Consider the following 26,413-nt stretch of genomic DNA (forward strand, 5'->3'; position numbering starts at 1 on the left):
GTTCACCGCTGTATATTCCTTGGGGAAGAAGGGAGGATGGGTGGTTTTTGCTTTTCAGCCAGTGCATGGCTCATTAATCTGTGTCCCTTCGGTGGGGTAGCTGATGGTGCATTTATTTATTTCTTCCTTCCTTCTTTTTCTTCAGTGCTTTCATTTTGAAGGCATAAGGTGTGTTAGTGTAAAGAATGATCTCATGGTAAGGGACTCTGAGTCCAGGATAAAAGTGAATTATTAAAACAGAACAGAATTTCTCTGTTAGGTAGAATGAGTTTTAAGAATGATGCTATATAGGCAGAATGCAATTCTCATTTATATACCAGTCACTGGCAAAAGAATTGATTATGTTGCTGCCTGCTTTTAGGTATGTACATTTATACCTGACAACTAGCTCTAAGTTCACAAGTAGTAACAAACGGTATAAACCAGCTTAACCACTGATAGCAATTGGTTGTTTTAGAATGTGTTTGAAAAGGTTGTGTAACTGGGGAAATTGTCAGACGAGATGATCGAATAAGGCTGCTAAAAGAGATTTTGTGGGCAAATAAAATGAGTACTTATGTAAAATTACTTACTATTTCAGCGTATGCGCATGCACACTTGTGAGCTGGGGCTGATGAGCCTCTGGCAGGGAGCTTTGCAGAAGCTGCAAATATTTTTAGTGGAAACGAGATCTCAGCTCAGTTCTGTGGCATGTGACTTCCTATTTCTGTAGGTTACTTCCAAGGGACTTCCTCTGTTAAATTGACTTGTCTCTGGAGATTTAATCTGGAGCTGGAGCTGGAGCGTGGTCTGCTTTGTCCTGTGCCTGTGACAGCATTTTCCTGGAGTTTGATTTCGAGTATTTTATTTTTATTTTCCACTGTCTCCAGCGTGCAAGGATCTAGTGGCTACTACCCGTGATCGGAAGCTGAACACGTTTATCCAAGTCTCAGTGGTGCATCCAGCAGAGCACATTTTGACGCGGTATTCAAGCACTGAAATCGTGGAGGTGAGAGTCTTTCTTATTCAATTAACATGTTGATTATTGGATTGCTCATTTCTTCCTTAGAAAGTGAATTAGGAATAAAACAAGTTAGTGCATAGTCTTAGGTAAGACAAGCACACTCTGGCAGTTAGTAAAGCATACTGAAGTGTGCTGTAGTTCTTGGCATCTAACCAGGATAAACAGAAATTAACTTGGCTTCTCATGAAAGCTCTGTTGTTCCAAGTAGAGGCATGGAGAATATTCCAATTCTCCAGACACAGGTTTAGAGTGAAACAGGGAATAGTTGCTCTCATGAAGGGACAAGGCAATGCAAAATAAAACTTAATTAAGAGTATAGTGAGTTTGGAAAGTATTTTTAAATGCAGAAAAGCATAGGTGTATTATGTGGTTTGTTATCCTATTTGTTTTTTGTTGTATTTTTACCATTAAAGAGCTGATGCTTTTGCGATTTGAAAAATATTACCCTAGGTCTGTAATTTGGGAAAGAAATGTGTGTATGTAATGTGTGTGACTTTACATATAATAATTAGTAATTTGCATCATACATTACAACAAAAGTTGTCTGAGGCTGCTTTGCTAGTCCTCACTTTGCCCTGCAAGCATTGGTGTGAGAAAGAGCAAAAATGGTTCAGAGAAAGTGAAGGGTGAGCAGTGTAGATGTAACTTGCTTAACTTACTGGGGAGATTCATTAAGAGCAGGAAAGTCTCATTGTAAACACACACATTATTTCACCAGAGGCTTGTTTTAACTGTTAAATACAATGAGAATACTTCATGAGGTCTTTGTGTGATTACTTTCAACCAACTACTAATTAAATTATTATGGTTTCAGCTCTCAACCATCCTGAAACTGCTTAATTCAAATATCTTGTATCTGATCAGGATGTCTCATTGCAGACTGTCTGGAGTGATGTTGTGCAAAAGATTAATAGATAACTATGTATTTTTTTAAATAGAAGTGGATGCATTTCCTAATACAATGTCCTAGACCTCAATAAATTCCTGAATTTGTTTCATCAAGGTTCTTGGCTCTGTAGTCAAGCTGTGGTGGAGGGGAAGGCAGGGTCACAGAAAGTTAATCCATAAGATAAATTACCTTTGTCATGCACGATCCTTTTTTTTTTTTTTTATTACTTTATGGAAAATTTAAGGATACACACCTGGTAATCTTTGGAAATTAGGTGTAATTAAACATTCAGAAATTATAAACAACATTTTGTATTATTCATTTAATTGTACATCTTTAGCTATGATATAGTTACTTCTGTGTACAGCTTTTAAGTGTAATCATAATGTTTCAAAGCACAGGAATTTTATTTTACAGCAGTACTGCCTAAAGAGGAGTATTTCAATCCCCTCTCCACAAAATCAGTATCCTTAATGTAATACTGAGAGTCTCTGTAGCATTTCTATACATTTAGTATTGTGGCTTAATGAAGATTGCTCTTTTTTTGTATGTGTGTGCATGTTAAATCCTTAGTTCATTTAAATTAAGATGAAGTTGTGGTACTTTCAAAAAGTGTTGTGGGAGTAAGAAAGGGTTTTTGGTTATTATAGATTGTATTCCAGAACCTGATACTGGCTGAGCTGTTTAAAAATGTGATACCAGGCTCTGCCTCTGAAGCACTTCATATCCTTTCCAGTTAAAAAAAAACTTTCCAGGAAGTTGTTGTGGTTTTGTTTGGGTTTTGCTTGTTTGTTTTTAGTTTTCTTGATAAGGTTTTAAGGCTGTTTGTTTTTTCTCATCGATTGGGTAATAAAACTGAGCTGTTCCCATCTCTCTGCTGTAGACAGCTGACACCCTTTGGGTTTCTGTACCTCCATAGTGACATCCTTCACATTGCTCAGCTGTTACCTTACTGAGTGTTTACTCATGTTACACAGGGTACAAAAGATCCACTGTTTCTGACTGGTGTCACCTTCCCACCGGAATACCCCATCTATGAGGAAACTAAAATAAAACTTACAGTCTATGATGTCAAAGATAAATCCCAAGACACGGTAAGTGCTTTGCTTCAGTCCTTGCACAGATCTTACTGAGGAGTGAGTTTCTTGCTGTGTTGTTCTTTGGCTCTCATTAGCAAATTGGTGAAATGATTTGATGTAAAATTGGTTTTGTTGTTCTCTTCTGCCTAAAATCTACTTTATCTGTTGTTGATATGTTAGAGACTACAGAAGGAGAACCATGCACTTGAGATGGGCATTTTGCTATTGGCTTTTTAACTGGTTACATGAGCCAGCACAGGTATTCCTGGCAAATAAAAGATTGCTCTGGTGTGCTTTTTGAGGGCAGAGAACACATGGAATAGACTGCAATAGCACCACTGTGAATAATTTTTCAACAATATATTTCTGATAATATTTTACTTTTATGCATAAGCCAGAATGACAGTAGAGCCTGTAACTTGGGAGAGAGTTACTCATATTTGATCTCTTGGGTGGTAATACCTGCAGCTTTCTGTTGCTGCTTTTGTTATTGATTTGTAGCAGTCCAAGCTCTACAGTGTCACAGCTAAAGGTGAATCATTTGGCGTTCCAGTGTTGTACATTCTTGAATACAGAGTCAGCTTTTTGTTCTTAGGGGTTACTCACTTGAGCTGATATATGGAGGTCAGTGGGACAATCTGAGTGATTTAACTGCCAAATAAAAAGCTTGAGTACTATTTTATGTGTTCCAGATAATCTAAGACAGCCTTAGACAAAGGCTAAGCCTTTGTCTTAGCCTAGGACAGAGCTAGATGCCATAATAGGACCTATGGGAGATGTGTGTTTTTCTTCTGCAGCAGCTGGAGTCCAGCTGATAGTTTGCTCTTAGACATCAAGAATGGCTGCATTGACACCTGTATTTAATTAACTGAATTGCTCTGCAGTTGGCACCCAGCATGATTAAAGCAAGTGCAAGCTTATGTCCTGACTGTATATGGGTTCATTATCTATAAGAAAGGAATCAAAGGCATAATTTGAAGCTTGAGACTGTCTTTGAACTGCTTACAAAAGTAAAGTTCTATGTTTTGAGAACTTGTAATGTTTTCAGGTGAAAATTATTGATCTATTTGTTTAAACTTTCAGCCTTTGTGAGCCAACAGGTTGGTTCTGTCCCCTCGCTGTGCTCTTTCACGGGAACGTGTGGAGTATTTTAAGCATTGAATCTGAATTTCTTCTCTGTTTAAGAAGGGAAGGGACATGTATGTGCATTTTATAATATATATGTTTTAAATTTGGTATTGGATTAGACTACAGGGACTTAAAATGGGATCTGCTGTTTATTCAATAAGAGTTGTCACCTGTGGATAGGTAACAGGCATTGAGTGAATGGAGCTGGACTTTGTCCTTCCCTTCCAGTTTCATTTTGACTGACAGATGCTAGAAAATAATATCCTATCTGTAAGTGATAAAAGTGAACTGGGTTCATAGTACTTTTCCCTGTATTATTGCTTTTCTAGCTCCAGGCTCCTCTACTGCCACTTATGAAAGAGAAGATCTACCCTAGAGAACTAATATAATTTGATAAGCTTTCTGCAAACCTATAAGAACTTTCTGTAACTGTTCCTTACCATTGTAGTTCAGGACTAGAGTCTCTCCCAGGGAATCCCACTGATGTAGCTTGTAAATTATGAGAGAATACCTTTCTCTTTGGTCATAGCATTTATATTGTTCCTATGTGAAACATTCTAGATCTGTACTGTAGTATCTTGTTGGGGAGGAAAATATTAATCTCATCTCTGATTTACATACATTTAGCAATTTTTACTACTCAACCATTTTAAGCTGGATGTAGGCAAGAAAAAATTAAATAAGATGTAAGATTTAATTCAAGATGAGCTGCAGCATATGTGAATGACCCCAGGCTACCCTAGTTGCAACTTCATCTGTGGCAATATTTGGACTTCTGTTTACATCCTAAAATCTCAGTCATGATATACCTTGACTTTCTTACCTGTAATTAATTAGAAACCATCATGCTTTCTATTAGTTTGGGTGATTTTTTTCAAGTCTGGATGTTTATGTAGGCTCATAAAAGTCAGGTTAAAATGAGCTATAATTTGATATCATTACCAGCATAGCTGCAACAGCACAGATCCCCATGCTTGGAGATCAAAGCGAACAAACTGGATATGTCCCTTTGGCAGTGAAACTGCTCCGAGTGCTGTGGTGTCACAGCTCTGGTTCTCCAGTCGACAGTAGAGCTGGCTTTCTTGTTCCTCAAAAAGTGCTGCTGCATATTACAGCTGCCAAATGTAGTCCCAGCACTCCTCCAAACTGACAGGTAATCCAATTGGGGGTGGAGGGGAATCCAGGCCTGCTAGGCATGCACTGCTCTTCTAGGCTGTGCTCCAGAGCAGATGTCAGCTCAAATAATTGGGCATTTGTAGCAGAAATAAACCTTGGATTTGACTGTGAGCTATTTTGCAGAAATTGTGTTACAGTAATAATTCCCGCAGCATCAGGGCTGTACTCCTGCTTGCCTCAGTTAATAAGCTCAAAGTAGTTAATATCCCTTGTCACAAATGAATACTTTAACTTTTCTTATTTCTTTTGATGCAACTATAAGAAGTGAATTCTGTGCATTAATTAAACTCAGCCGGATTTTACTACCACAAATAGAAGACTGTAGAGAAGGTGGGGAACGGGCAGTTAGTATATCACTGGGTAAAGCGTTTTCTTGGGTTTTGTTAAACCTGACTCTGACTATACAAGAGAATTTGCTCTCATTTTCAAATCTGCTGGAATTTTACTATAATACAAAACTAACTAAATACTTCTTGAGTTGTGCACACAAGTGATAATATTAAAGTGAAAGAGGATGCTTCTCACTGAGAAACAACCAGAATTTATTTTTTGGCCTGCTCTTTTAAAAAAAAATCTTGAAAATAACCTTTCAATGCTAGTATTCCTGTACCAGAAAGCTTTTAGTTACTTCACTCTTGACTGTCATTTAACTTACATTATGTAAGAAGTATGGTTTAATTATATTGAAATACTGTGCAGCTGGCATCACATTCACTCTGCTTGACACACTGAATGTTCTGACTGCACTTTTCACTTTTTATGCTTCTCTGTCTGATGTTGATCATAATTATATCTTGGCTGTGTCAGATTTTCTGTAATTGTGGCTTTTTAGTTTAATGAAATGGGGGTTTTTGTTTGTTTTGACTAGTCTTTCTAAGTGATTAGTTACTGTAAGTTTTCATGTAAATAGAAACTTTTAAGAAAGACTGTGGTATTCCAGTTTACTTAGATATACTTAGAGCAAAGTAGTTGAAATGCTTATGAAATAGCCTTTAAATATATCCAGGGAAGCCACGCATACAGCTCGGTGGGTAATGCCATATTATGAGAAATGTGTGGTGACATCTGTTTCTACATCACAAAGATTTTTCTTCTCATATTGCCATGAGCAAATTTATGTTTTGCTGGCTTGAGCTACACTGTCTTTAGGATTTTATAAAGTTGGGTTTTGTTGTAATGCTGGGGCTGTACCTGTTCTCTGTCGTTGTCAAATAAGATCAGAATTATAGGCTTACAAATTGTTGAAAAATTGCCTCTGTCCCACTTCTGCACAAGCATGCTGTTCTTACCTTTTTTATGGGCGTGCAGGTTAGCCCAGTTTGCTCTGGCAAGTTTTCGAGCTGAAGCTGGGTTCGTTCTCTGGGACAATACTGCATAGCACAAGTCAGGTACCACTGCTACATGACAGAGCCACAGAGAATACAAAGCTGATGATTTTGTGTTACACCGAGAGAAGTCTACTGCCTAATCTGGGAGGCAGCGGTCGTTGTTCTTTGTTTGGAATGTGTGTATCCTGCAAGATATTAAGCAAGAATTGACCTCATACCCAGTGAGCTGGGCCACTTTTCTTTTTCATCCGCACATGGACAAGTGCTGGGAACAGAGGCAGGAGCAACTTTCTGTACCTGCTGGGAACTTCCTCTATCTGATCTTTGCATCATCCATTCAAAGATAATCTCCTTTGGATGGATATTGCTGTTGGAATTCATGTGTGATACTCAAAGTTACACACAGCCACCCCAATGTTATCTCCTGAGAGCAAGGAGAAACTGGATGTATAAAATGCTGTTAAAATATTACATTTGACAGTCTGATCTTCCTTTTTTTACTTCCCAAATTTCATTCTGATCACTCAGAATAAAATTAGATTAATTTGATAATTTTAGAAGTAGTGGGGCTAGAAGTTCTGTTTTGGATATGGGAACATATGTCCTAAAGTGGCAATTTTAGATTACTTAGGCTTTAAATAACATGTCTTTTAACTCTTGGGGTTTAAATTTTCTATTAAACCTGTTCACTAGGAATGAAATTTTGCAAAAGGTTTTGCTTTGTGTGTTTCTTGATTTTGCAAGCATCCCTGTTAAAACTGAATCCTGCTGGGGCGAATGGAAAATCAAGACTGTCCATCACGGCAGAGGCATTTTGAGTTAAGCTGTGAAGCCAAATCTGAAGTGACAGCGTTCCATGTTCCCTTGTGGGCATTGATCCCTGTTACAGCAGCACCATCATGCAGTTTGGTCTTTGGTGCCTTTGCCATCTCTGCTGAAGAGACGCTGGGCTGGAGCATTAGGAGTGCTGCAGAGCAGTGTGTACAATGCATTAGCAGAGGTAAATGGGAAATCTTGTACCTGGCCTTCCTGTTCGCTGCCTGCACCAGAGTGCACACACTCCCTCATGCCTGTGAATGCTAAAAATATTGAAACAGTTTCTCTTCAGAAACTGAAACAAAGTGTTATACTTTGTTTAAAGAAAAAAAGCACTTAAGTCTTCCCTTTATCAGCTGTGTTCACTGCTGTCTCTGCAGGATTTGCAGAGAAATATTGCCTTAAACTAGAAACTCCTATTATCTCATTCTCCATAACAGAGCAGTACTGTAGACTGCTACAGTCCTACCCACAGAAATACTTGCACTAAAGCTTTAGATGTTCATGTTTCTCTGCAAAATCATCTATTTTTTTCATAAATATATATTTGGTGATAGATTTCGTTTTCCTTTTGCATCAGGCTAGATGCTCTTACTAAACATCATTATTAGGAGGAGGAGGAGAGGAATGTTTTTTGATTCTTTGAGGCACCTGCATGTTGAATCCACCTTACGTATTATTGTCAGTCATCTCTGTCTTGGATGCAAAAAGGGAAAGTCAAAATACTGACTTTCCTTTGGGTTTATATTTATTTAAATTCTTTCTTTGAAGTGGCAGAGGTACAAATAAGTTTCATATATCTTATTCTATCTGGAAGAGAATTGAGGATAAGTGTCAAGACTGGTGAAGTTACAGTTATAGGTTTAAAATCCATTTGTAGCCTTACTGCTCTTTGCACCTCACCTTTGAAAATTTAGTGGGAGGATTTGGTTTTGCAAAAATCTTTCTCCCTTTGAAACTATCTGCTACTTTTTCTCCTACCCTTTTATTACTTTTTTTCGTTTCTTATTGAGGAAAACTCCTCCCTATTGCTGTATCGCCAGGGAAAATTGTAACCTACTGTTCGTTAGTTTTCTATTTTCTTTTCCTTTTCCACCTACTCTGCCAATCAAATGCTGTTGCTGCCTCACATCAGGCAAAGGTTTGTTCTAAGAGCTGACATTTGGGAAAAGATTTGTAGAAGTACCTAGCAATGAGACCAGTGGTATTCTCTGAGAGTTTAAAGGGTTGCCTTGAAAATTGCTTAGAAAGAAAGGAACAAATTAGTAAATGATAACATTTTCCTGTAAATTTTATTTTAATCAGCTAGGGATTTCAGTAACATAGGCATGATTGTTGCAGTCTCTGTAGCACTACCTAAAAACCTTGCAAATATGTAATTCCTGTATATCCTTCATTGCTCTGCCCCTCACTAGACTGGCACAGAGCACATCAGAACAGTCAAACAAATCCAAGGTGGCTTTTGCACTGCCCTGTCGTTTCTTATGATGACTTTTAGTGTTCAAGGGGCAAGTGCCTTGTATGGAAGGCTGGGATATTTTCCTCTGAAATATGTATGCTGCAGCAAATAGAGGAAACAGACCATGGCACAGTGTTGCTGTAGTCAGTGTGGAGCAGCCTGGCTGTGAAGACATGCCCTCAAGTTGTAGAATATGCTTCTGTCCTTTCAGAGGGTTGAACTACTTTCCCTCTGAGTGCCTTTGATGCTGACACCCCCTGGACATGGCACTGGAGGAGCTGCTCATCCCTCAGGAGGGATGGCTGGTGCTGCCAGCAGGCTGGATACTGAAGCCCTCATAGGGAGCCCAGGCACTGCAGGGGTGAAGGATTTCCTTGAGCTAAAAGCAGCAACATGGAAAGTTTGAGTCACTTCAAGGGTAAGATTTGTTTGTTCTCATTGGTAATTTTTTATTTATTGTCAGTTTTTTATTTATTGATCAGTTCTTCCAGCTCAGATGCGTGGGTACCCAGACAACAGCTGGCCTTGCTATTAAAATCTGGAGCAAAGAAGGCATTTTAAGTACCTCAGCCTTTCCCTCATCTTTTGTTTCTGTGTGTCTCTGCATCCATTAAAGATGAGGTTCTCCTTAGCCCTCCTTTTGCAGCTAATGTATTTATAGAAACATTTGTTACTGTCTTTTATGGCAGACGCCAAATGAAATTTCAGATAGCCTTTGGTCTTTCTAATTTTCTCTCTGTATAAGCTAATGGAATCCTTGTAGTCCTCCTGCATTGCTTTCCTTTTCTTCCAAGGGCCACAAACTCTCTTTTTCTCCTCGAGTTCCAGCCAAAGCTCTTTGTTCATCCAGCCCAGTCTTCTTCCCCACCAGCAGGTCTTTTGGCATGGGAGGAGGCCTGTTCCTGTGTCTTTAAGATTTTGTGGGGAGTGTCCCTCCTTCCTAGACCTCTTTGCTTCTCGGGACTGCTACCCAAGGGACTCTGGTAACCACATTCCTGAACGGGCCAAACCTTGCCCTCTGAAAGTCCAAACTGGCTGTTCTGCTGACTCCCTTTCTTTTTCTGAGACTTGAAAACATTATTTTGTGATCACCGTGTACAAGGCAGCCCCCAACCAAAACATCACCTGCTGGTTCTCCTCTGTTCACATAAAACAGGTCCAGTGAGGTGCCCTCCCTGGCTGGCTCACTCACCAGCTGTGTCAGGAATGCCTCTTTCCTACATTCCAGGAATCTCCTGGTCCCTTTCCTCTCTGCTGGGGTGAATTTCTTGCGGATATCTGGTGAGTTGAAGTCCCACCATGAGAACGAGGACCACTGATAGAATGACTTCTCCCAACATTTGTCCACCTCTTCATACTGGTTGGATGGTCTGTCTGTCTTGTTGCCCTTCCCTCTGATCCTTTCCTGTAAACACTTGACCCTATGGTAACCATCAGTAAGCTCTAGACAATCAGAGCCCTTCCTAATACACAGGGCTACCCCACCACCTCTCCTTCCTTGCTTATTCCTTCTGAAGGGTTTGTAGACATTGGACCCATATTGCATCCTTTGTAGAGATTGATGTAAAACAGAGCAAAGTATCCCATCAGGATTGAAAATATGAAAAGAAAGGTGTATGGAGCAGTGGTAAGTCTGCTCTTGCTTTTGTGCTATGAAAGCAGGTACTCAGAGGTTGGAAACAGATTTTTCTTTTGAGGTTTTGGAGTGTGTGTTCTGTGACATTGAAAACAGTAAATTCAATCTGTTGGAACAGATTTTTCTTCCTATACCACGTGCTTCACAAAAGTGTCTTTTACAGTTACAGCCATGCTTGTACCAGTAAATGTTTACATTTGAAACTTTGTACTTAAAAACTAAAGCTGAGCAAATAATTCTATTAAAAATAACATTAGAAACATATGCACTGGATGTAATGTGAGACTTTATCTTCTTGAGCAAATTTTTGCTAGAAAAGCATAGTAAATTGCTCTCAAAGCAAACTAGTTAAATGTTTTGTATTATGCTGTATTATAAATATTTGATGAATAAACATGAAAGGCTTGTGTAATCATTTAGGATTTCCAATGCTGTTGGAAGTGCACGTATCATTGAATTTTACAGTAATCAAAGCCTCTTTATGTAATCATTATGCAGTATTTTACAGAACTAAATTCCCATGTGGCTGAAATTCTCCATGCTTGGCTTTCTTCATGCCAAAAATGAGGATTTTGTTTTGATCTGTTCTTTGTTTTGTCCTGTTCATCACAGATCGTGTGATCACAAAGAGAGGGCAAAAATCCCTGCCTTCTAGCATACATTTTTTTTTAAATGATCTGTTTGCAGCTTGCGTAGCGATGACCGGAAAGCCAGGAGAACAAACGAAAAATGCAGTCTTGTAGCGTGGTCAAAATTGAGTGCATATGGTCCTCTCAAAATCTCAGCAGCATAAATGTGAACGAGCACTATTAACAGCAGCAATGCGGACCCAAGGTTTCAGTGTACAAAGCAGTTACTGCATTCAACAGAGCATCAGCTGCTGTGTAGTGTTCTGGCAATTTGTGGTGTCTGAGATGTCCTTTCACTAAGTCAGTTTAAGGAGTAAACTGACTTCCCTCACCTTGAATTTATTACTTTTAGGTGAGGTCTTGGATTGTAACCAAAGATTCACTGGCACAGGGACATTAGTTATGTTTCTATTTATTCTTTTTTTGGTGGTTTTTTTCACCATTCTTCAGTGATGAGAATTTAGCGCATTTTGTTCCCCCTCCCCTCTGTCCTCCCTCCCCACCTCACCCTCCACCACCCCCCTGAGTTCTTCTCATTGCAGTCGTGATATTTTTAAAGCAAGAGTAGTTGAATACTTTTATAGTACCATGCAGCTGTTGATGTTTATTCTTGCAGTCTTATCATCCTCAAATCCTTTGTTGTATACACAGTCTCACTAATGTCAAATGAAAAAGCTGGAAGTTACAACTATCCAAACCACTTTACTAAGATTTCGTTTTTCTTTTACTTTTTTTCCCCCCGCTTCAGTTCAGAGTAGGGAACAGTATGAGTTTCTGTGTTACTGGGTTTTTCTGCCCCAGCTTTCCCTGCCGGCTTCAGCATATTTCAGTAAGGCACAGCATTTAAGGCATAACCAGTGTAATGGCTCATAGACCTAGCAAGGTAACTCAGAGCAGAAAACAAAGATGACTGTTCTACCAGCTTTGACTGTAAAACATCTGAGCCACCTTCTAGTGAAATTCAGAGGTCTCTCACTGGAGAGGAAATAGAGAAATGTATTTAGTCTGCAAGTTGCTAAGCAGACATGTTGTCATACACATCAGGAATAGTAAATAAGTAGAACATTTGTACCATTTCTAGCATATGTATTCTTGTGAGATAAAATGAAGGTTTTAAGTGTGCGTGTATGTTATATGTTAGTCTGACTTGATATCTGCCTTGACAACCCTTTCTGGTGGAATCTGAAGTCTTTTTACTTCATGTGTATCACTGTTACATATGGTTGTCTACATTGCTCAGGTTTTTGGTTCTAAGGTAAGACCGTGGGCATTTGTTACTGTATTTTTAGTGAAAGAAAGAAAATTACTAGGTCTCTGTGGAGTAGAAGTCTGGGTCTTTTAGCAAAAAAATTGTGCAGGTGTAACTGTCTTAGAAATTTGTCTCTACTATTTCCATCAAAGTCTGGCAGCAGCAGTTGGAGCAGCATTGTATCACAGCGCTTCAGGTTTTTTTTCCCCTACTTTACAGCAGTTTTACTGGGTGTATTAGAACTGCATTCAGAGTTACAAGCTATTTCCTTTCATTGCAACAGCATCTGCACTGTGAGTAGTTGTATGTAGGTATGTTTTGTCTAAAAATGCAGATCCATAAGTTTGTGTTGGAAAAAATAATTTCTCTGTTGAGAACCCTTCAGACAGGTTTGTTTGCTTCTGAACAGAAAATCTGTGTCATGAGGGACAAATGTGATTTGTTTTCCTGTAGAAGGCAGCGGTTAGTATGTTTTTGAGATCCTTGGAAGGCTTGGATTTTGACACACAGCTGCCTCAGCGAAATTGAACACTGAGGTCCTTGATTTGTTATAGCTGTAGATTCTCATTGCCTCTGTTCCTGCAGAATAACTTGGCAGTTTTTCAAAAAGAAGCAATTGCTAGGCTCTTGCTAAAGAAATTATCTCTGAATGTGGAAGCTCTGCATGGTTACTGCCCAATTATTGCTACCCTGTTTTGAAATAACATCATCCCTGTGAGACAAGGAAGTTTCTGACTAATTGGCTGGGTCCAAATGGCTTTCAGGCTTGGGTATGACAGAAGGCTGACCTTGCAGTATAAATTAAAGTACCGTCATATGTACCCAGTTTCATTGAGAGGCTTCCTGAGAGACTTTTTTCTGTGTACACAAAATGTTCTGTAAGAGTCATGTCCAAAGTTTCATTGCCCATTAAGATGACCTTGGCGTTATCAGCTTGCAATCCTCTCCCAGTGAATAACTCTGTCTGGACTTAGAGTTAGCCCTGTGCAGAGTATTTGATAGTAGGGCAGGTGTGTATTCCTTTTCTCTACTACTTTCTAATGTTCCTCAGGCAGTAGCTCAGTGGCCCCTGGAGAAGGCTCCTGTAGGAGGGACCACAGGGCCTAAAGTTTTCATGTCTGTTTTCAGGCAGGTAAAACCTCATAATGAGCAGTGTATTCAGTAAGAAGACAAAAAGCCTGTTGACTCCAGTTGCATTAAACTCCACAGGAATAGGGTATTGGCATTCTTAACATCTGAAATATTGTTCCTCAAAATCCATGAGCTATCTATTGAAGGAGTTGAAGGGACAGTATCAAGAAGTGAAGGGGTGTTATGCTGTTTGAAAAAGCAAAGCATTATTTGCCCTGGATTTGGTTTGTTTCCCCCCTTTTCCTGCCAGTTCATTTTTTTTTCCAGATTTGCAGTTTGGTTTCCCTGCTAGGTGTGCAGCCTGTTCTGGACCATGCTGTTTATTTGATGTTTCTGAAACTCTTAGATGGAGCAGCTTTTAGAGTTACCTGATTTTTTTTTTTCACTTTTATTTTAAGACAAATTGAGTACAGGTGACTATAGGTCCTTTACACAGGAAAAAGCTGCAAATTCAGGTTATTTAGTCAGAGTAATTAGTTCCTCCTATGATCTGAAAACCTAGCTCAAGTAACATAAAATATGCTGAATTGTCAATCTCCTCTTTAAGAGAAATTTTCACAAAATTTGTATTTACTGTATTTGTATCTGTGATACAATCACAGTTAATCTTGTTAATCTGCATGGCTCGGACATTTCTTTTGATTAGGTCATAATTATTGATGTCTTTTAATTTTTAAAAATGGAATGGGCAATAAATTCTTTGCTTCCTTATTGAGTGGCTGTCATCCATAACAGTTTATTGAGATGCTGTAAGTTAACCTGCACAGCATCACGCTTCACAGTCAGTTAAAATGGAAGTGATTGGTCTTGACTTTGGGAATTCAGTACTGTAGACCCTGTCTGTTTAACACTAGGTTTTTTGTATCCTGGTTGCTGGATACTTTCCATAACTGAGATTGCACTGTCTGAAACCAGATACAATAAGTATTTTTATATAATGATGGCAACTTGTTTAATATAGGAATGCGAAAAAATTTTAGATTTTCAACAAGGTGCATAGCTTTATGACAGATAAAAAGCAAAGTGTTATTCTATAGTCTATAGTCCATTTTTTTCATTCTGTAAAGAAAAGGAAACATGTATTTGCAGGTGGTTTTAACATTTGTTATGACTTCTGAATTAGAGATAATAAAAGTAAGTGCATGTGGTTTGGGAGTGTGCAGATGTTTTCCTTTACCCTTTTCCCCACCAAGTGATGAGAGGACAAGGATTTAACCTGGGATTAAGCAAAATTTATGTTGAAAATGATCTTCTAAGGCAACCTCTGGACTGGGGAGAAGATATGCTTTGCTATAACATCCTATAGTCCTTCTCTACCAATACCCAGACCTGGAGACATGGGAGGAGAAATGTGGTGAGTGTCTGGCCAACATCCCAACACAAAGTGCAGAGTGGAAGGTACATGCTAGGAAAAATCTTAAAGGCCTGGATATGATCTAGAGGCCAATCTAATAGTCCCTAGCAAAGTAGACCCATCATTGCTCTCTTAGATGTCTCACCACGCTAAAATGCTTTTTTGGCTGTTCTGTTCCTTGGCTGCTGAAATTTGATTTTGTCACATGATGGGTGGGGGGATGGGGAGCAGCTGGCCAAATGTGTCGCAGACATCTCTTTGTGAAAAATCTTTTCTTTAGGATTTTTCCTTCTGAGAAGCTGTGGCCTCAGAAACAGATGTAAACAATGGTTATCTGCTGCTGTGGAATGCAACAGGCCCGTCTGGATTGGCCCAGCTTGGATGTTTATAATTAATGGCCAATCAAGGACCGAGCTCTCTCGGGCAGAGTCTGAGGCAGCTGCCTTTGTTATCATTCTTTTTTCTATTCTTAGCATAGCTAGCTTCTGGAAACCTTTCCTGCTTTTTCTTTTTAGTATAGTCATAATGTAATACATATATATCATAAAATAATAAATCAAGCCTTCTGAACATGGAGTCAACATTCTCGTCTCTTCCCCAAATCAAGAACCCTCGTGACCACTGTCACACAAATGGAATAATTAGTAGGGATGTGATAGGAAGAAAGTCCTAGAGAAATTCTTATTCAGAGAGAAAGAGGTTGAATTAGAAGATTTGGTCAAATTTTGTTATGTTGAGTTAAATAGCCTACACCATTCTGTCTCAGGTGTGCATTCAATTGGAGCTGGGTTTGTTTGTCTACAAATAAAGCTGGATCTCTGAAATGGGCTTCAAGTCCCAATTCCTCTGATGTTTGCCATTGGAAAGAGTGATGATACATGTAAGGAATTGAGAGGAGTTACTGGAGAGATAACCATCAATATTGTGGAGCCTTAAGATCACACATCTTTGCCTTTGTGTTTGTAGTGAAAAATACAGAATTAGCTAAAATATTAATATTGCAAAGACTCAGGTGTTGTGTAAGGTAAGCAATCTCAAAGCTCAGGTAAAATGAACAAGCCCACAGTTTCCCCTACAGCTGTATACCTGCGTGTGATTGTAGTGTGTACCTGCTGACTCTTGTTTTCTGGGCCTGAGGCACAGGAGGTTAAGTGAAGCTGTTATTTTCATTTGCTTCCACAGTTGCCAGTATTGTAACACTGGGTATAACCAATTCTTTGTGATGTTGAGGTTAGGGAAAAAATTCAGTTTCAAACTCTATAAACATGGAACTTAGAGCATTAGTAACTAAAACAACTGCAAGTCAAGTGTGTGTTTCATTATCCTTGAAAATGCAACCAATGTATGCTGATATTACTATCGGGTACAATATGATGAGTTTTGCAAGTATTTTTCTTAATATCTTAAAAACATGTTCAGAGAATATCAAATTGTCTAGTGTGCTTGCCTACACCAAAATAGTAATTTCAAGTACTTTATTTCATTGTATTTGTGGTTGCTCATTTATGTGGTGTATTCATGTCTTGTTCAGGATTAGCCCTGCAAAATATGAGAAAAAGCCTTCAATATTTTATGAAAGTAATTTAATTTTTCAATGAAATATTTAAGTTGGCTTTTCCAAAGAAGGAAACATTGTCATTACCATTAAACTAATGCAATAATATTGCATTATTATTAGCAGTTATTTTAAGCAGATAATCACTTTATCTTAAATTAGCCTCTCCTGTTACTGTAAGGCCATTCACTTCTGATAACACCTCACCTTCCTGAAGAATGCAGTGGTTAATGGGGACATTTGGTTTGGCTCATATTTCTAAAATGCTTTCATTTCCTTGTCTTCCATGAAATTTAAACTGTATTAAAAGGCGATATTAGACAAAGGACCCTTTAAATGTTTGAAATAAAATTCCAAGAATGTTCACCTGGTGTGTTTGATTTACCTTGAATTAGGTTTTGTTTGGTTTGATTGGGAGATACTTTTAGGGGGAAAAGGGACTGTTTCTAGTAAGATCCTTGGCCTGACAGTGCTTTAAACTTCTTAGGTCTAGCTGGCTGGATGAGTCAGAGTTTCCACGTGGCATAATTGCTGGAGCTTGAGCTGGCACGGAATTTGCGGGCAGGGTGCTGCTTGCAGCCTGGAATATAGGTTAGTATCTCAGCCACAATAGCATCTGCAGGAGACAGGGCTAAAATTCTAAAAGGCGCGTGTATTTACATGAAGGTTTCTACATTCATTTTTGGAAGGCAGCTTAAGTTGTTTCTTTTAATCTCTTACTCCTTCTTCTGGTTTTCAGATCAGTAAGGAGATCACGTATAGGTGGATTATTTTCTAAGCTAGGTGTAAAGATTGGAGTTTGTACCCAAGAGCAGTGTGTGCTATTTAGTGCTCTTTTTTTCTGTGTGCTGTTTCTAGAGTCAATATTAACAAAGTCCTACCAAAGATGAAAATAGTCTATGCTAAAACAATGAATAGCATTGAGGGTCTGCTACATATTAATAGAGCAGTTCCTATTTATGCAGGAGGAATTGATATACCTGTATTTGTAGTCATCCATTCTTAGAAAAGGTGCTACTTTTTGAGGTATAGTTTCTTCAAGATGTTTAAAGGAAAAGGCTGGAATGTAGGCTACAGCATCAGGTATCTTTATTTACATTTTTTTGTTTGTTTGTTTGTTTCTCTTTCTAAATCTATATAGTCCTTGTTACTGCTGATCAAGTTCACTGTCTCTCCTTAACCTTTCAATTTTTTGGGAAGGGAGTTGGAGTAGTGCTTGTATTGTTACATTTGGTTAGCTTCAGATCCAGAGCTGGAAATGTATGAGTTCTGTTAATAAATCCTTTTCTCTAGTGTCTGTCTGGAAGTGGAAGTGATGTGTGACTGCAGTATTTCCCTGGTGGTATCACTTCAAACACAGAGTTGTTTGCAACATGTACTGCGTGCTCCCGCTTCTTTCTTCTGAGGGTTCTGTAAAAGTGTTACTGTTCACAATATTTTGATACTTAATAATAAGTCACAGAAATTTATTTCCTGAAAAAATAGTTGTGCAGATAAGGATAGTGACTGCCCTGATAATCTGAAAAAAATCTGCATGTGTGACCCCTATTTTAAAAATAAAAACATTATTATGCCAGGGAAATAGAGACTCTCGTCCTGTGGGATATAATTTCTATATGGAAAGAGAGAGAGACTTAAAGTTAAATTAAAGGTACTCATTACAGGAGTTGGCAATGTTTTGACTAAGACCCAGCAATGCTACACACTGCTGGAAGATAAGAGCTGAAGTCATACCTTACTGCAGGCACTGGGAGGCTTTAGACTGGTGGGTTTGAATCAAGAACAGGGCTGGAGCACAAGAATCCAGATGTCCATTTGAGGACTAAACTCTCACCATGAACAAGGACATGTTGAAGTAAAATGCTGCAAGAATAAGCAATGACATTGTGTTTAACTGAATTCTCCTAGCAGTCTTACAGATAATATTAATTGCAGAAACTTTTGTGGCTGAAAATGATGTTTGCAATGTGTTAGTACAAGTTGCATTTCCTTCCCAGGTGCTGTTAGTATTTTTACAGTGTTTGAATTGAACATTGGATGTAATTTAACTCTGAAAATTTCTTGCTAATGAAAATTTTCTTTGCAGTAAATGTACATGAAAATTTACCTACTTTCATCTCCAGAACTTATATTTGAATCCAGTCTTTTCAGATATAATGGGATTCTTAATCAGTCTGTCCTTATTTGGAACTGAAAGGAAATTTGTAGAAAAAAACAAAGAGAAAAAGGAAGAGTAGATTCCTCACTGATCTTTATGGAAATTGTTAAATTTGCTATGAACTTTTGATGTTGTTCATGGTGCTTGCTGTTGTAGTTCCCTTCTTTTAGTTTCAGAAAGTTGAAGAGTCAGGTCAAAAATCAAACCTGTTTTGCCGAGGCCACCCCAGCACCCTCTGGTGTTTGACTGGTGTAGCTTGCACTGGGGCAAGCAGCGTGGCTGGAAGCTGGTGGTGCAGAAGCAGCAGCTCTAGAGGCTTGATAAAGGAGCTGAAAACTTTCCTGAAGGATTTTATCCAGCTTTGATTGCTCTGCTGACAAACTTACAGATTTCTGACAAGTGCCTTAAAAATAAGTTTCTTTTCAATGGCTTTATGATTTGTGACATCCTCTGTTTCATGGTCCTACCTGTCTGTCTTTTAAAGCACAATACATCATACCCTTGAACAAAAGAGAACTTTCTGGCATAAATTTCACTGAATATTTTTCATTCAGATGCCTGCTGCAAAGGCAGTTGATTCTTATATAATTTTCATTCACCTTTAGAATTAGATTTATGTAATTTGTGATAGGCTCTGTTGCATGTCACTATTTTTTACTTTTTTACCTTTTAGCATAGATTTACCACAGCAGTGCAAAGAAAAAAGGCAGTTTATCCTGCCTGACAAAGTTACTCCCTTAACACGCAGAGTATGCATGTAACCTACTTAGACTGTAGATGTTACTATTTATGTGCTGTTGTAGCCTTTGGGGAAATCATAGCTTATACTGGGCTGGAAAAAACCTGAAAGGTCTGGAATGGTACTGGATTGTCTAAGGTGCTTTTTAAGAATGAAACATGAGTTTTTAATGTTTTTTCATTTTTTTTCTTCATGTTAGAACTTCTGCTGTAGCTGAAGAGTATGTTAAGTCTTATGGGTAGATTTTATGAAGGTATTCAGATACTTATACACCTGAAGATGTCAGTGGGCTGCTCAATGGATTTGAATCAAATTAGACATCCAATTTCCCATTTTTTAGATATTTGAGGTACTTTTTTTTTAGCCCTATGTATCTCCTCAGGCACTTTTAAAACTGCTTGAAGAAATCTGTCAGCACCTTTTTCAGACTCCATGGACATTTGAAAAATGTGACCCTAACTTCTCCAGAGTGGTGCCCACCACAGCATCTCTGTTAGAATACAGAGTTCAGCCTACCTACACAAAGCAATATGCTCCATAAAGTTTAGAGAGGAAGACCAAGTACCTTTCCAAGAAGTAATTAATCAAGGGTCTGGATGAAACACTTTCCTGGCTTTCAGGTCACTCTTCAGACCTGGTCCTAACAGTTGTCTTCCGTGGGAAAATGGAGAACTCTCTCCTACAATCAGATAGGGGGTGGAGGAAATATTTGCCTTGCACAGTTTTTCAGGGATTCTTTGGGCAGACTGGGGAAGAGATGTGTCTGTGTCCAGTCCTTGTCTTGGTGATTATTATGCTCAACTGAGTTTAAGAAATTCAGTTACATGGTTGGAATGCTTTAAAAAAAAGGGAGGGAAGGAACCCAGATTTTAGTGCAGTTGCAGCAGGTATCTGTAGAATGAGACAAATGTTCTGGGGAGTGAAAATCAAGTAGTGCCTTTGGAATGTAGGACCTGGAAACCCATGTCTGGCAGGTTTCTAGACAATCAGCAACATGGCATCGAGGTAATTTTTTTTCAGAAGAAAAGATGTCATAACTGTAATGAGGTGGTAATTCAGCAGAACAGCTTCCACTGAAACAGTTTGGACTGAATTCCAAAATACTACTTATGCAGTTTCCCTTACATTTCTTTTGGGAAACTGAGTAAGCCTAGTCTCAGTTGTAAAATTTGGTTTACCTTTCTTTGTACTTGAACAGACAGATGGTTACTATAAGAAAATTTTGTCTTATATATAACAAAATGGGATTTTAATAAAGAAAGGGGGTCAAAAAAACACATTTTGCTTCAGTCTCCTTCTTTTTTTAGTGAAAAACTTAGTAGTAAAACTCTTAAACTGAAATATGAATATGTGTTCACTACTCCTGTTCTTACAGTCACGGGAAGGTCTATGAAGGCTGTGATGCTCTTTTCTTCTAAATCTTTGTTATAAAGGACCGCTGGAAAGGAAAGTAAGTGTTTAATACAGCAACAAGAATGCATTTAGGAAATTTCAGCTCAGTCAGCAAGTCCTTTCTAAAATTCCTATTCTCTTGGGGGATTTTTTGTCAAAGAAATTGGCTTCAGGCTAAATATATAACAATTTAAGGCTGAAGTGTATGAAGATTTTGATACAGGCACCTCTTATTCTGACAGTGTGAATATATGTAATGCTTATTATTTTTAAAATTAATTTTAAAAGTAGTTGATTTTAGGTGCTTGAGTGTGATGGTTTGGTTTGTAAGAGGTTCTTGGGCTGGGTTAATTTTGTGGGGGTTTTTTCGTTATTGATTTGAGGGTTATTTGGGTTTTTTTTATTGTTCATTTTAAGTAATTAGCAAGAATAGGGTAAGGAGGAATGAGGAAGGCTGTGTTGGGGGCTACAGTACTGATCCTGTGCTTATATGGATGTATGTAATTAGCACAACAATATTGTAACTATTTTAAGCAAGGCAATGTTCACACTCCTTTACACACCTCAGGACAAAACAGGAATTTTGCGTTCTTTGAACCTGTGCCACTGAATACAGGCCAGTGGTTAAAAACTGTGCCAGCTTCATAGTTGAGTGTGTCTGTTGTGGTCCAGAATAGCAGTCATAGTCCCCAGGGCAATGCAAGCGTAGTAGCAGTCATGGAGTGCCCAAAAGAATTCAAGAGGAATACAGCCCAAAGGGAATTTGCAATTTTTCAATTACATTCAAAGATATGGTCATTTAGAAGATAGGATTCAGTTAAGTTGAAAATTAATATTTTTCTGAAAGAAAAATAATTATGCTGAGTCACAAGGGGATCTATTGTTTAAATTATTTTGGTATTATTCAGTCTTTAAACAGTGACTTTTATCTACTTTATCAGTGTCTGCTAAGAATGTCTTTTTTGTACACATGGATCAGGGCAATCCCAAGCAAGAATATGGGCTGGGTGGTGAACAGATGGAGAACAACCCTGCCCAGAAGGACTTGGGGGTGCTGTGGAGGAGAGGCTGGTCATGACCCAGCAATGTGCGCTCAACCCAGAGAGCCAGACGTGTCCTGGGCTGCATCCAAAGCACCGTGGGCAGCAGGGGATTGTGCCCCTCTGCTCTGCTCTGCTGAGAGCCCACCTGCAGTGCTGCATCCAGCTCTGGGCTCCCAGCACCTGCTGGAGTGATTCCAGAGGAGGTCATGGAGATGATGAGAGGGCTGGAACACCTCTCCTATGGAGACAAGCTGAGAGAGTTGGGGCTGGGCAGAAGATGTGGCTCTGGGGTAACCTTATAGCATCTTCCAGGGGTACCTACAAGAGACCTGGAGAAAGACTTTTTACAAGGTCACGGAATGACAGGACAAGGAGGAGTGGTTTCACACTGAAAGAGAGCAGGTTTAGATTAGGTATTAGGAATGAATTCTTCCTTCTGAAGGTGGTTACACACTGACATAGGTTGCCTAGAGAAGTTGTGGATGCCCCATCTCTGGAAGTGTTCAAGGCCAGGTTGGATGGGGTTTGTGCCACCTGGACTTGTGGAAAGTGTCCCGCCCATGGCAGGGAGGGTTTGAATGAGATATTTTCAGGTGCCTTTCAACTCAAACCACTCTATGTTTCTATGAAATATAATGAGAACATTAAATTGGAGGGCTCGCTGTCCTTCAATTTCCAATAGCCCTAGTTTTAAAGTCTGAGAAACAATTATTTAAATAGCTCCCTTTCCTTTGATGCTAACATGCCATCACATTTATTTAAATAGTCATACTTCCTTTTCGCTGTTGTGTTCTGATGCTAAATAAATTTCCACTATTCCAATTTTCTTACCTAAATTTCATTCTCCATTCTTACCAGCATCTTTAGTCCTGTTTCTTGAATGTGAATGACAAGTGTTGACAGTATTGGTGATAAGCAGGAAATACATTTCCTGTTGTATCTGAAAAGAATAATTGTATTTTTTTTCAAAGTTGTTGACTTCTGATACTAAGCCTGCTTACTCCCAATATGCTTAATTCTTTCTGCCGGTGTGTTTTCTGAACTAACATACTTCCAGCACATAGAGGAAGTGCTGGTTGTTATTATTGAATGCATTGCCTTGTACTTAGTATGTTAATATTTCTGTTACTCATATCTTCCATGGGTAATTCCTTCTGTAGCCCATTGCGGTTTTATTTGTTACAGATTCTATCTTTTATATTTCATTATAAAGCTTCTGCAACTTTTGCTGTAGCATTCAGTGAAAACCCGAGATAAAATTATCCCTGCCAATGAATCTCAAGGAAATCTCCTTACAGTTTCAGCTCTACATTTCCTGATTAGCCAGTCTGTTAATCTGTCTAATTCCTTTCCAACTCAGTAATAATTTTTGAAAAGGCACTATATCAAATGCTTTGTTGAAGTTCAGAAGGTAAAAGCTACTGCATTTCCTTTGTCCAAACAAGCAGTTATCTTATTGAAGGAAAATAAATTAGTCTGCTTGATCTCCTCCTAATGAACACATGTATTTTTATAATAAGAATATATACTGTATGTACGTATCAATATTGTGAAAACCATCAGAAATAGTCACCCAGTCAGTGAATGCAAAATCATGACTAAAACTTAAATTACTGGCAATGTCTAGAATAACTTGCAGTTTATACTAAGATACCAGCTAGATCATACACTATCCCTGTAATGCTACTGAATGCTATACTGTTAAACTATAAAGGGCAGGAAGTACTCTAAACTGCTGGGGCTTGAGAAAAAGGAAGATCCAGAAGTGCATTAACAAACATCTGAATCGTAACTGGTGGAGTTCTGGAGTGGTGGGTGGTTTTTTGTTTTTATTTCGTTAGCGTATTTGAGGGGCTTGATATCTGTGAGATCTTTCTGAAGGTTTGTTTTTAGTCTTAAGAGTCTAATATGCAAGGTTAATTCTGGGGTTTTTATTTTATATTAAATGATTTATATTCCTAAATACTTTCCATATCACTCACTATTTTGGTTTTTGTTTTACGCTGGGCTAGTACCCACCATAGTTTATTTGCAAAGTGTTTCTGACTGCAACTTTAAATCTATTTGGATCTCAGCCTCTTGGTGTGTTCCAGACAGCAGCAGGCGAGTTGAACAAAACCAAAACATGCTGCTACATGTCATGGTGGATCTGTCTTAACTTTTTCCCCTTCTCAGTTTTAGATTATTTATTCAGCTCTAGTGTTGACATTGAGCTAGAATAGCACGTCAGAAATAATGCAGATTTCTTTGCAGCACAGGGTTGTTGAAAGTCAAGTGATAAGTCTCCTTCAGTCAGTCTTAAGTTATTGTCGTGAAATAATAGAACTATTAAGATTACATTTGGCTCATGTACATTTGAAATACTTCTAGCATGAGCATTTTAAACTCTGATGACAAGAAATTTTTTAATAAGCTCAGAAAGTACCTCAGTATCTGCAGAAACATGCATTCTTAATTAATTGCATAATTTTCTTGCCTTTAGCAAGTAGTTGGTTTTCTACGGAGAACATAAGCTTTAGGTAAGTTTTATTCTGGTGTGAAGCATTTTTCATTTGCTGTTTTGGAGTTTGCAAAAGGTAGATTCTGCTCTTGTATTTAAAGGCAAGAATGGGTCAGTTTGATTCAGAGGTAAACTCAGCTGCTTAGAAAATGGACTCCTAAGTTTTCAACACAAGCCAAGAGAATACATCTTCCCCTTTGCCTTCTTAGTGATAGAATCTTTTCCATGGAAGAAGCAGCACTGAGGTAGCAAAACTCTTTGAGATCGGTTTGAAAACACAGACCAACAATTCATTCTGTTAGTTTATATTATGATTTGACATTGTGCACCTAATCTGAACTAGGTGTACTAGATATTGAATTCCGTTCCATCCCTTCACCCCCTCAGTTTTGTTAAGCCATTTTAAGCCATGTAAATACCACTTTTTTTCTATCTGTTAAAGTAAAAATTTATCATTTGGTTTAATTTCAAAGGAGTACTTTTTTTTTTTCTCCCTAGATTATCCTTTATAGACCCAAAGCCCCTGGTTTTGCAGTGGTGTTACTTGAGTGACCTGGGTTTGCTTTTAATTCACGTTTACACAGCTAGGAGCAGCTCTTAATTGTTTTAAGCTGTATCTGGCTTGCAAAAAGCATGAAATATTTATATTCATGTTTGTAAAATATCTGTTTAACTGCACATTTTTCATTGCACTTATTGACTCTTTCGCTGTTAAAAATATTTTTTTGGTTCCAATTGTGCTTTCCTTACAAAATGGCTGCCATGTAGCATCTGGCTGGATCCATTTCCCCATGAGGTATCTTTGTGAAAGGGCTATTCAGATTAACTATTTCACAGTTAATTAAAATGATACTGTCATTTTGTCCTTTTTGTTATGGTCTAGAAATTCTGAAGTTTTGACAGTTTTTTGTCTCCTTTTAAGCTTATTCCTTTCTTTTGCTGACTTTGAAGATGATCACCAATAGCCTTAGACACTGTTAGGGCAGAAATTACTGATGTTCCTGAAACAGAAACCGGTGTAGGACCTTAGCATTGAAGTGCAGTTGCAGTTTCAATGATGGCAATATTATTGTGATGTTTGTACTGACTTAAGGCAAGGGGGAGGGGGAAATGAAACTAAAGAGTTTTAAGATGCTCAGTTTAGTTATGGGTATGCCAAAGAATTATTATAAAAGAAACCTCAAAAAGAAACTTGTTAATGCAAGGAAGTAAAACATGTTTCACTCTTTAGGTGTTGACATGGTGTTTCCTCCTTTTACTGGAGAAAAGAAATAAAGTCTGCAGTGCAAAATTTTCAGTGACACTAATTGCCATGGGAACCTGCTTTCAAATCCCAAAGTTCTGAACTGGGAGTGACAAATATTATGTTTATCTTCCTTGAAAGCACTGCCACTGTCCAACCAGAATGGGAAAGATTTCAAAAAATGATGTAGAAAATCAAAGTTTACTTCATCATATCCTACATCAATAGTTTATTTTTCGGAATAATTTTAAATTTGTCATTAAAAACCCACCCCTAAGCTACTGGTCAAGTAGTAAAACTAGTTATGTAGCGGTAACTGCTTTTACTGTATTCAGATGATCTGAGGTTGTAAAACGTGGTTAAGCAACCAGGGCTCTTTCAATGATTTCATATTGGTCTGTCCTCTGTCCTTAGCACCCAAACTGTTCTTCAGAACAAGAAGGTGCTTATAGCTCTGAGAGGCCCCTCGTGCTTTGCTAATAGTGTTTCTAAATTATCTGAGGAGATAAATCACTTCAGTTGGGTGGTGGATGGGAAGTCCCTGAGTAGCCTGGCTTTTAATGGAGCTCTGCCCAGCTGGACTGTGTGGCTGGCACACATGGCTTTTTGGGATGGTTTCAATTAGGTCTTGGACTTCAAAGAGGTATTAACATAGTGCAGTGGTTAGAACAGATAAATGGATTGGGGGGATACCCCCAGCTGTGAAAAGTGAAAGTAAGCTGAGTAATCCTGTGTTATGTGGAATGGGAGACAAATAATTGTGGTCCTGATTTTTGCCCCGGGCTTACTATGTTATCACAGGCAAGTCACAAATATTTTATTTCTATTCTGCAGAGGATATTTTCTTTTGCAAAATTATCCTCAGTGCATGAGTTTAAATATATTTGGATACATTGCTAGGAGCAG

General features: G+C 38.4%; 1 protein-coding gene across 7 annotated transcripts in view; it reads left to right on the forward strand.

Annotated features, from left to right (window-relative positions):
- The window catches only part of INPP4B (inositol polyphosphate-4-phosphatase type II B), a 309,017-nt gene that overhangs the window by 136,923 nt on the left and 145,681 nt on the right, over positions 1-26,413 (forward strand). For all 7 annotated transcript variants that reach the window (XM_030947361.1, XM_030947363.1, XM_030947360.1 and 4 more), the window contains 2 exons: positions 870-988; positions 2,870-2,986. In XM_030947361.1, coding sequence (XP_030803221.1) covers positions 870-988; positions 2,870-2,986 — 236 coding nt within the window. The remainder of the gene's footprint in view (positions 1-869; positions 989-2,869; positions 2,987-26,413) is intronic.

This window comes from Camarhynchus parvulus, chromosome 4 (assembly GCF_901933205.1).
Source record: "Camarhynchus parvulus chromosome 4, STF_HiC, whole genome shotgun sequence".
NCBI classification, from domain to species: domain Eukaryota; kingdom Metazoa; phylum Chordata; class Aves; order Passeriformes; family Thraupidae; genus Camarhynchus; species Camarhynchus parvulus.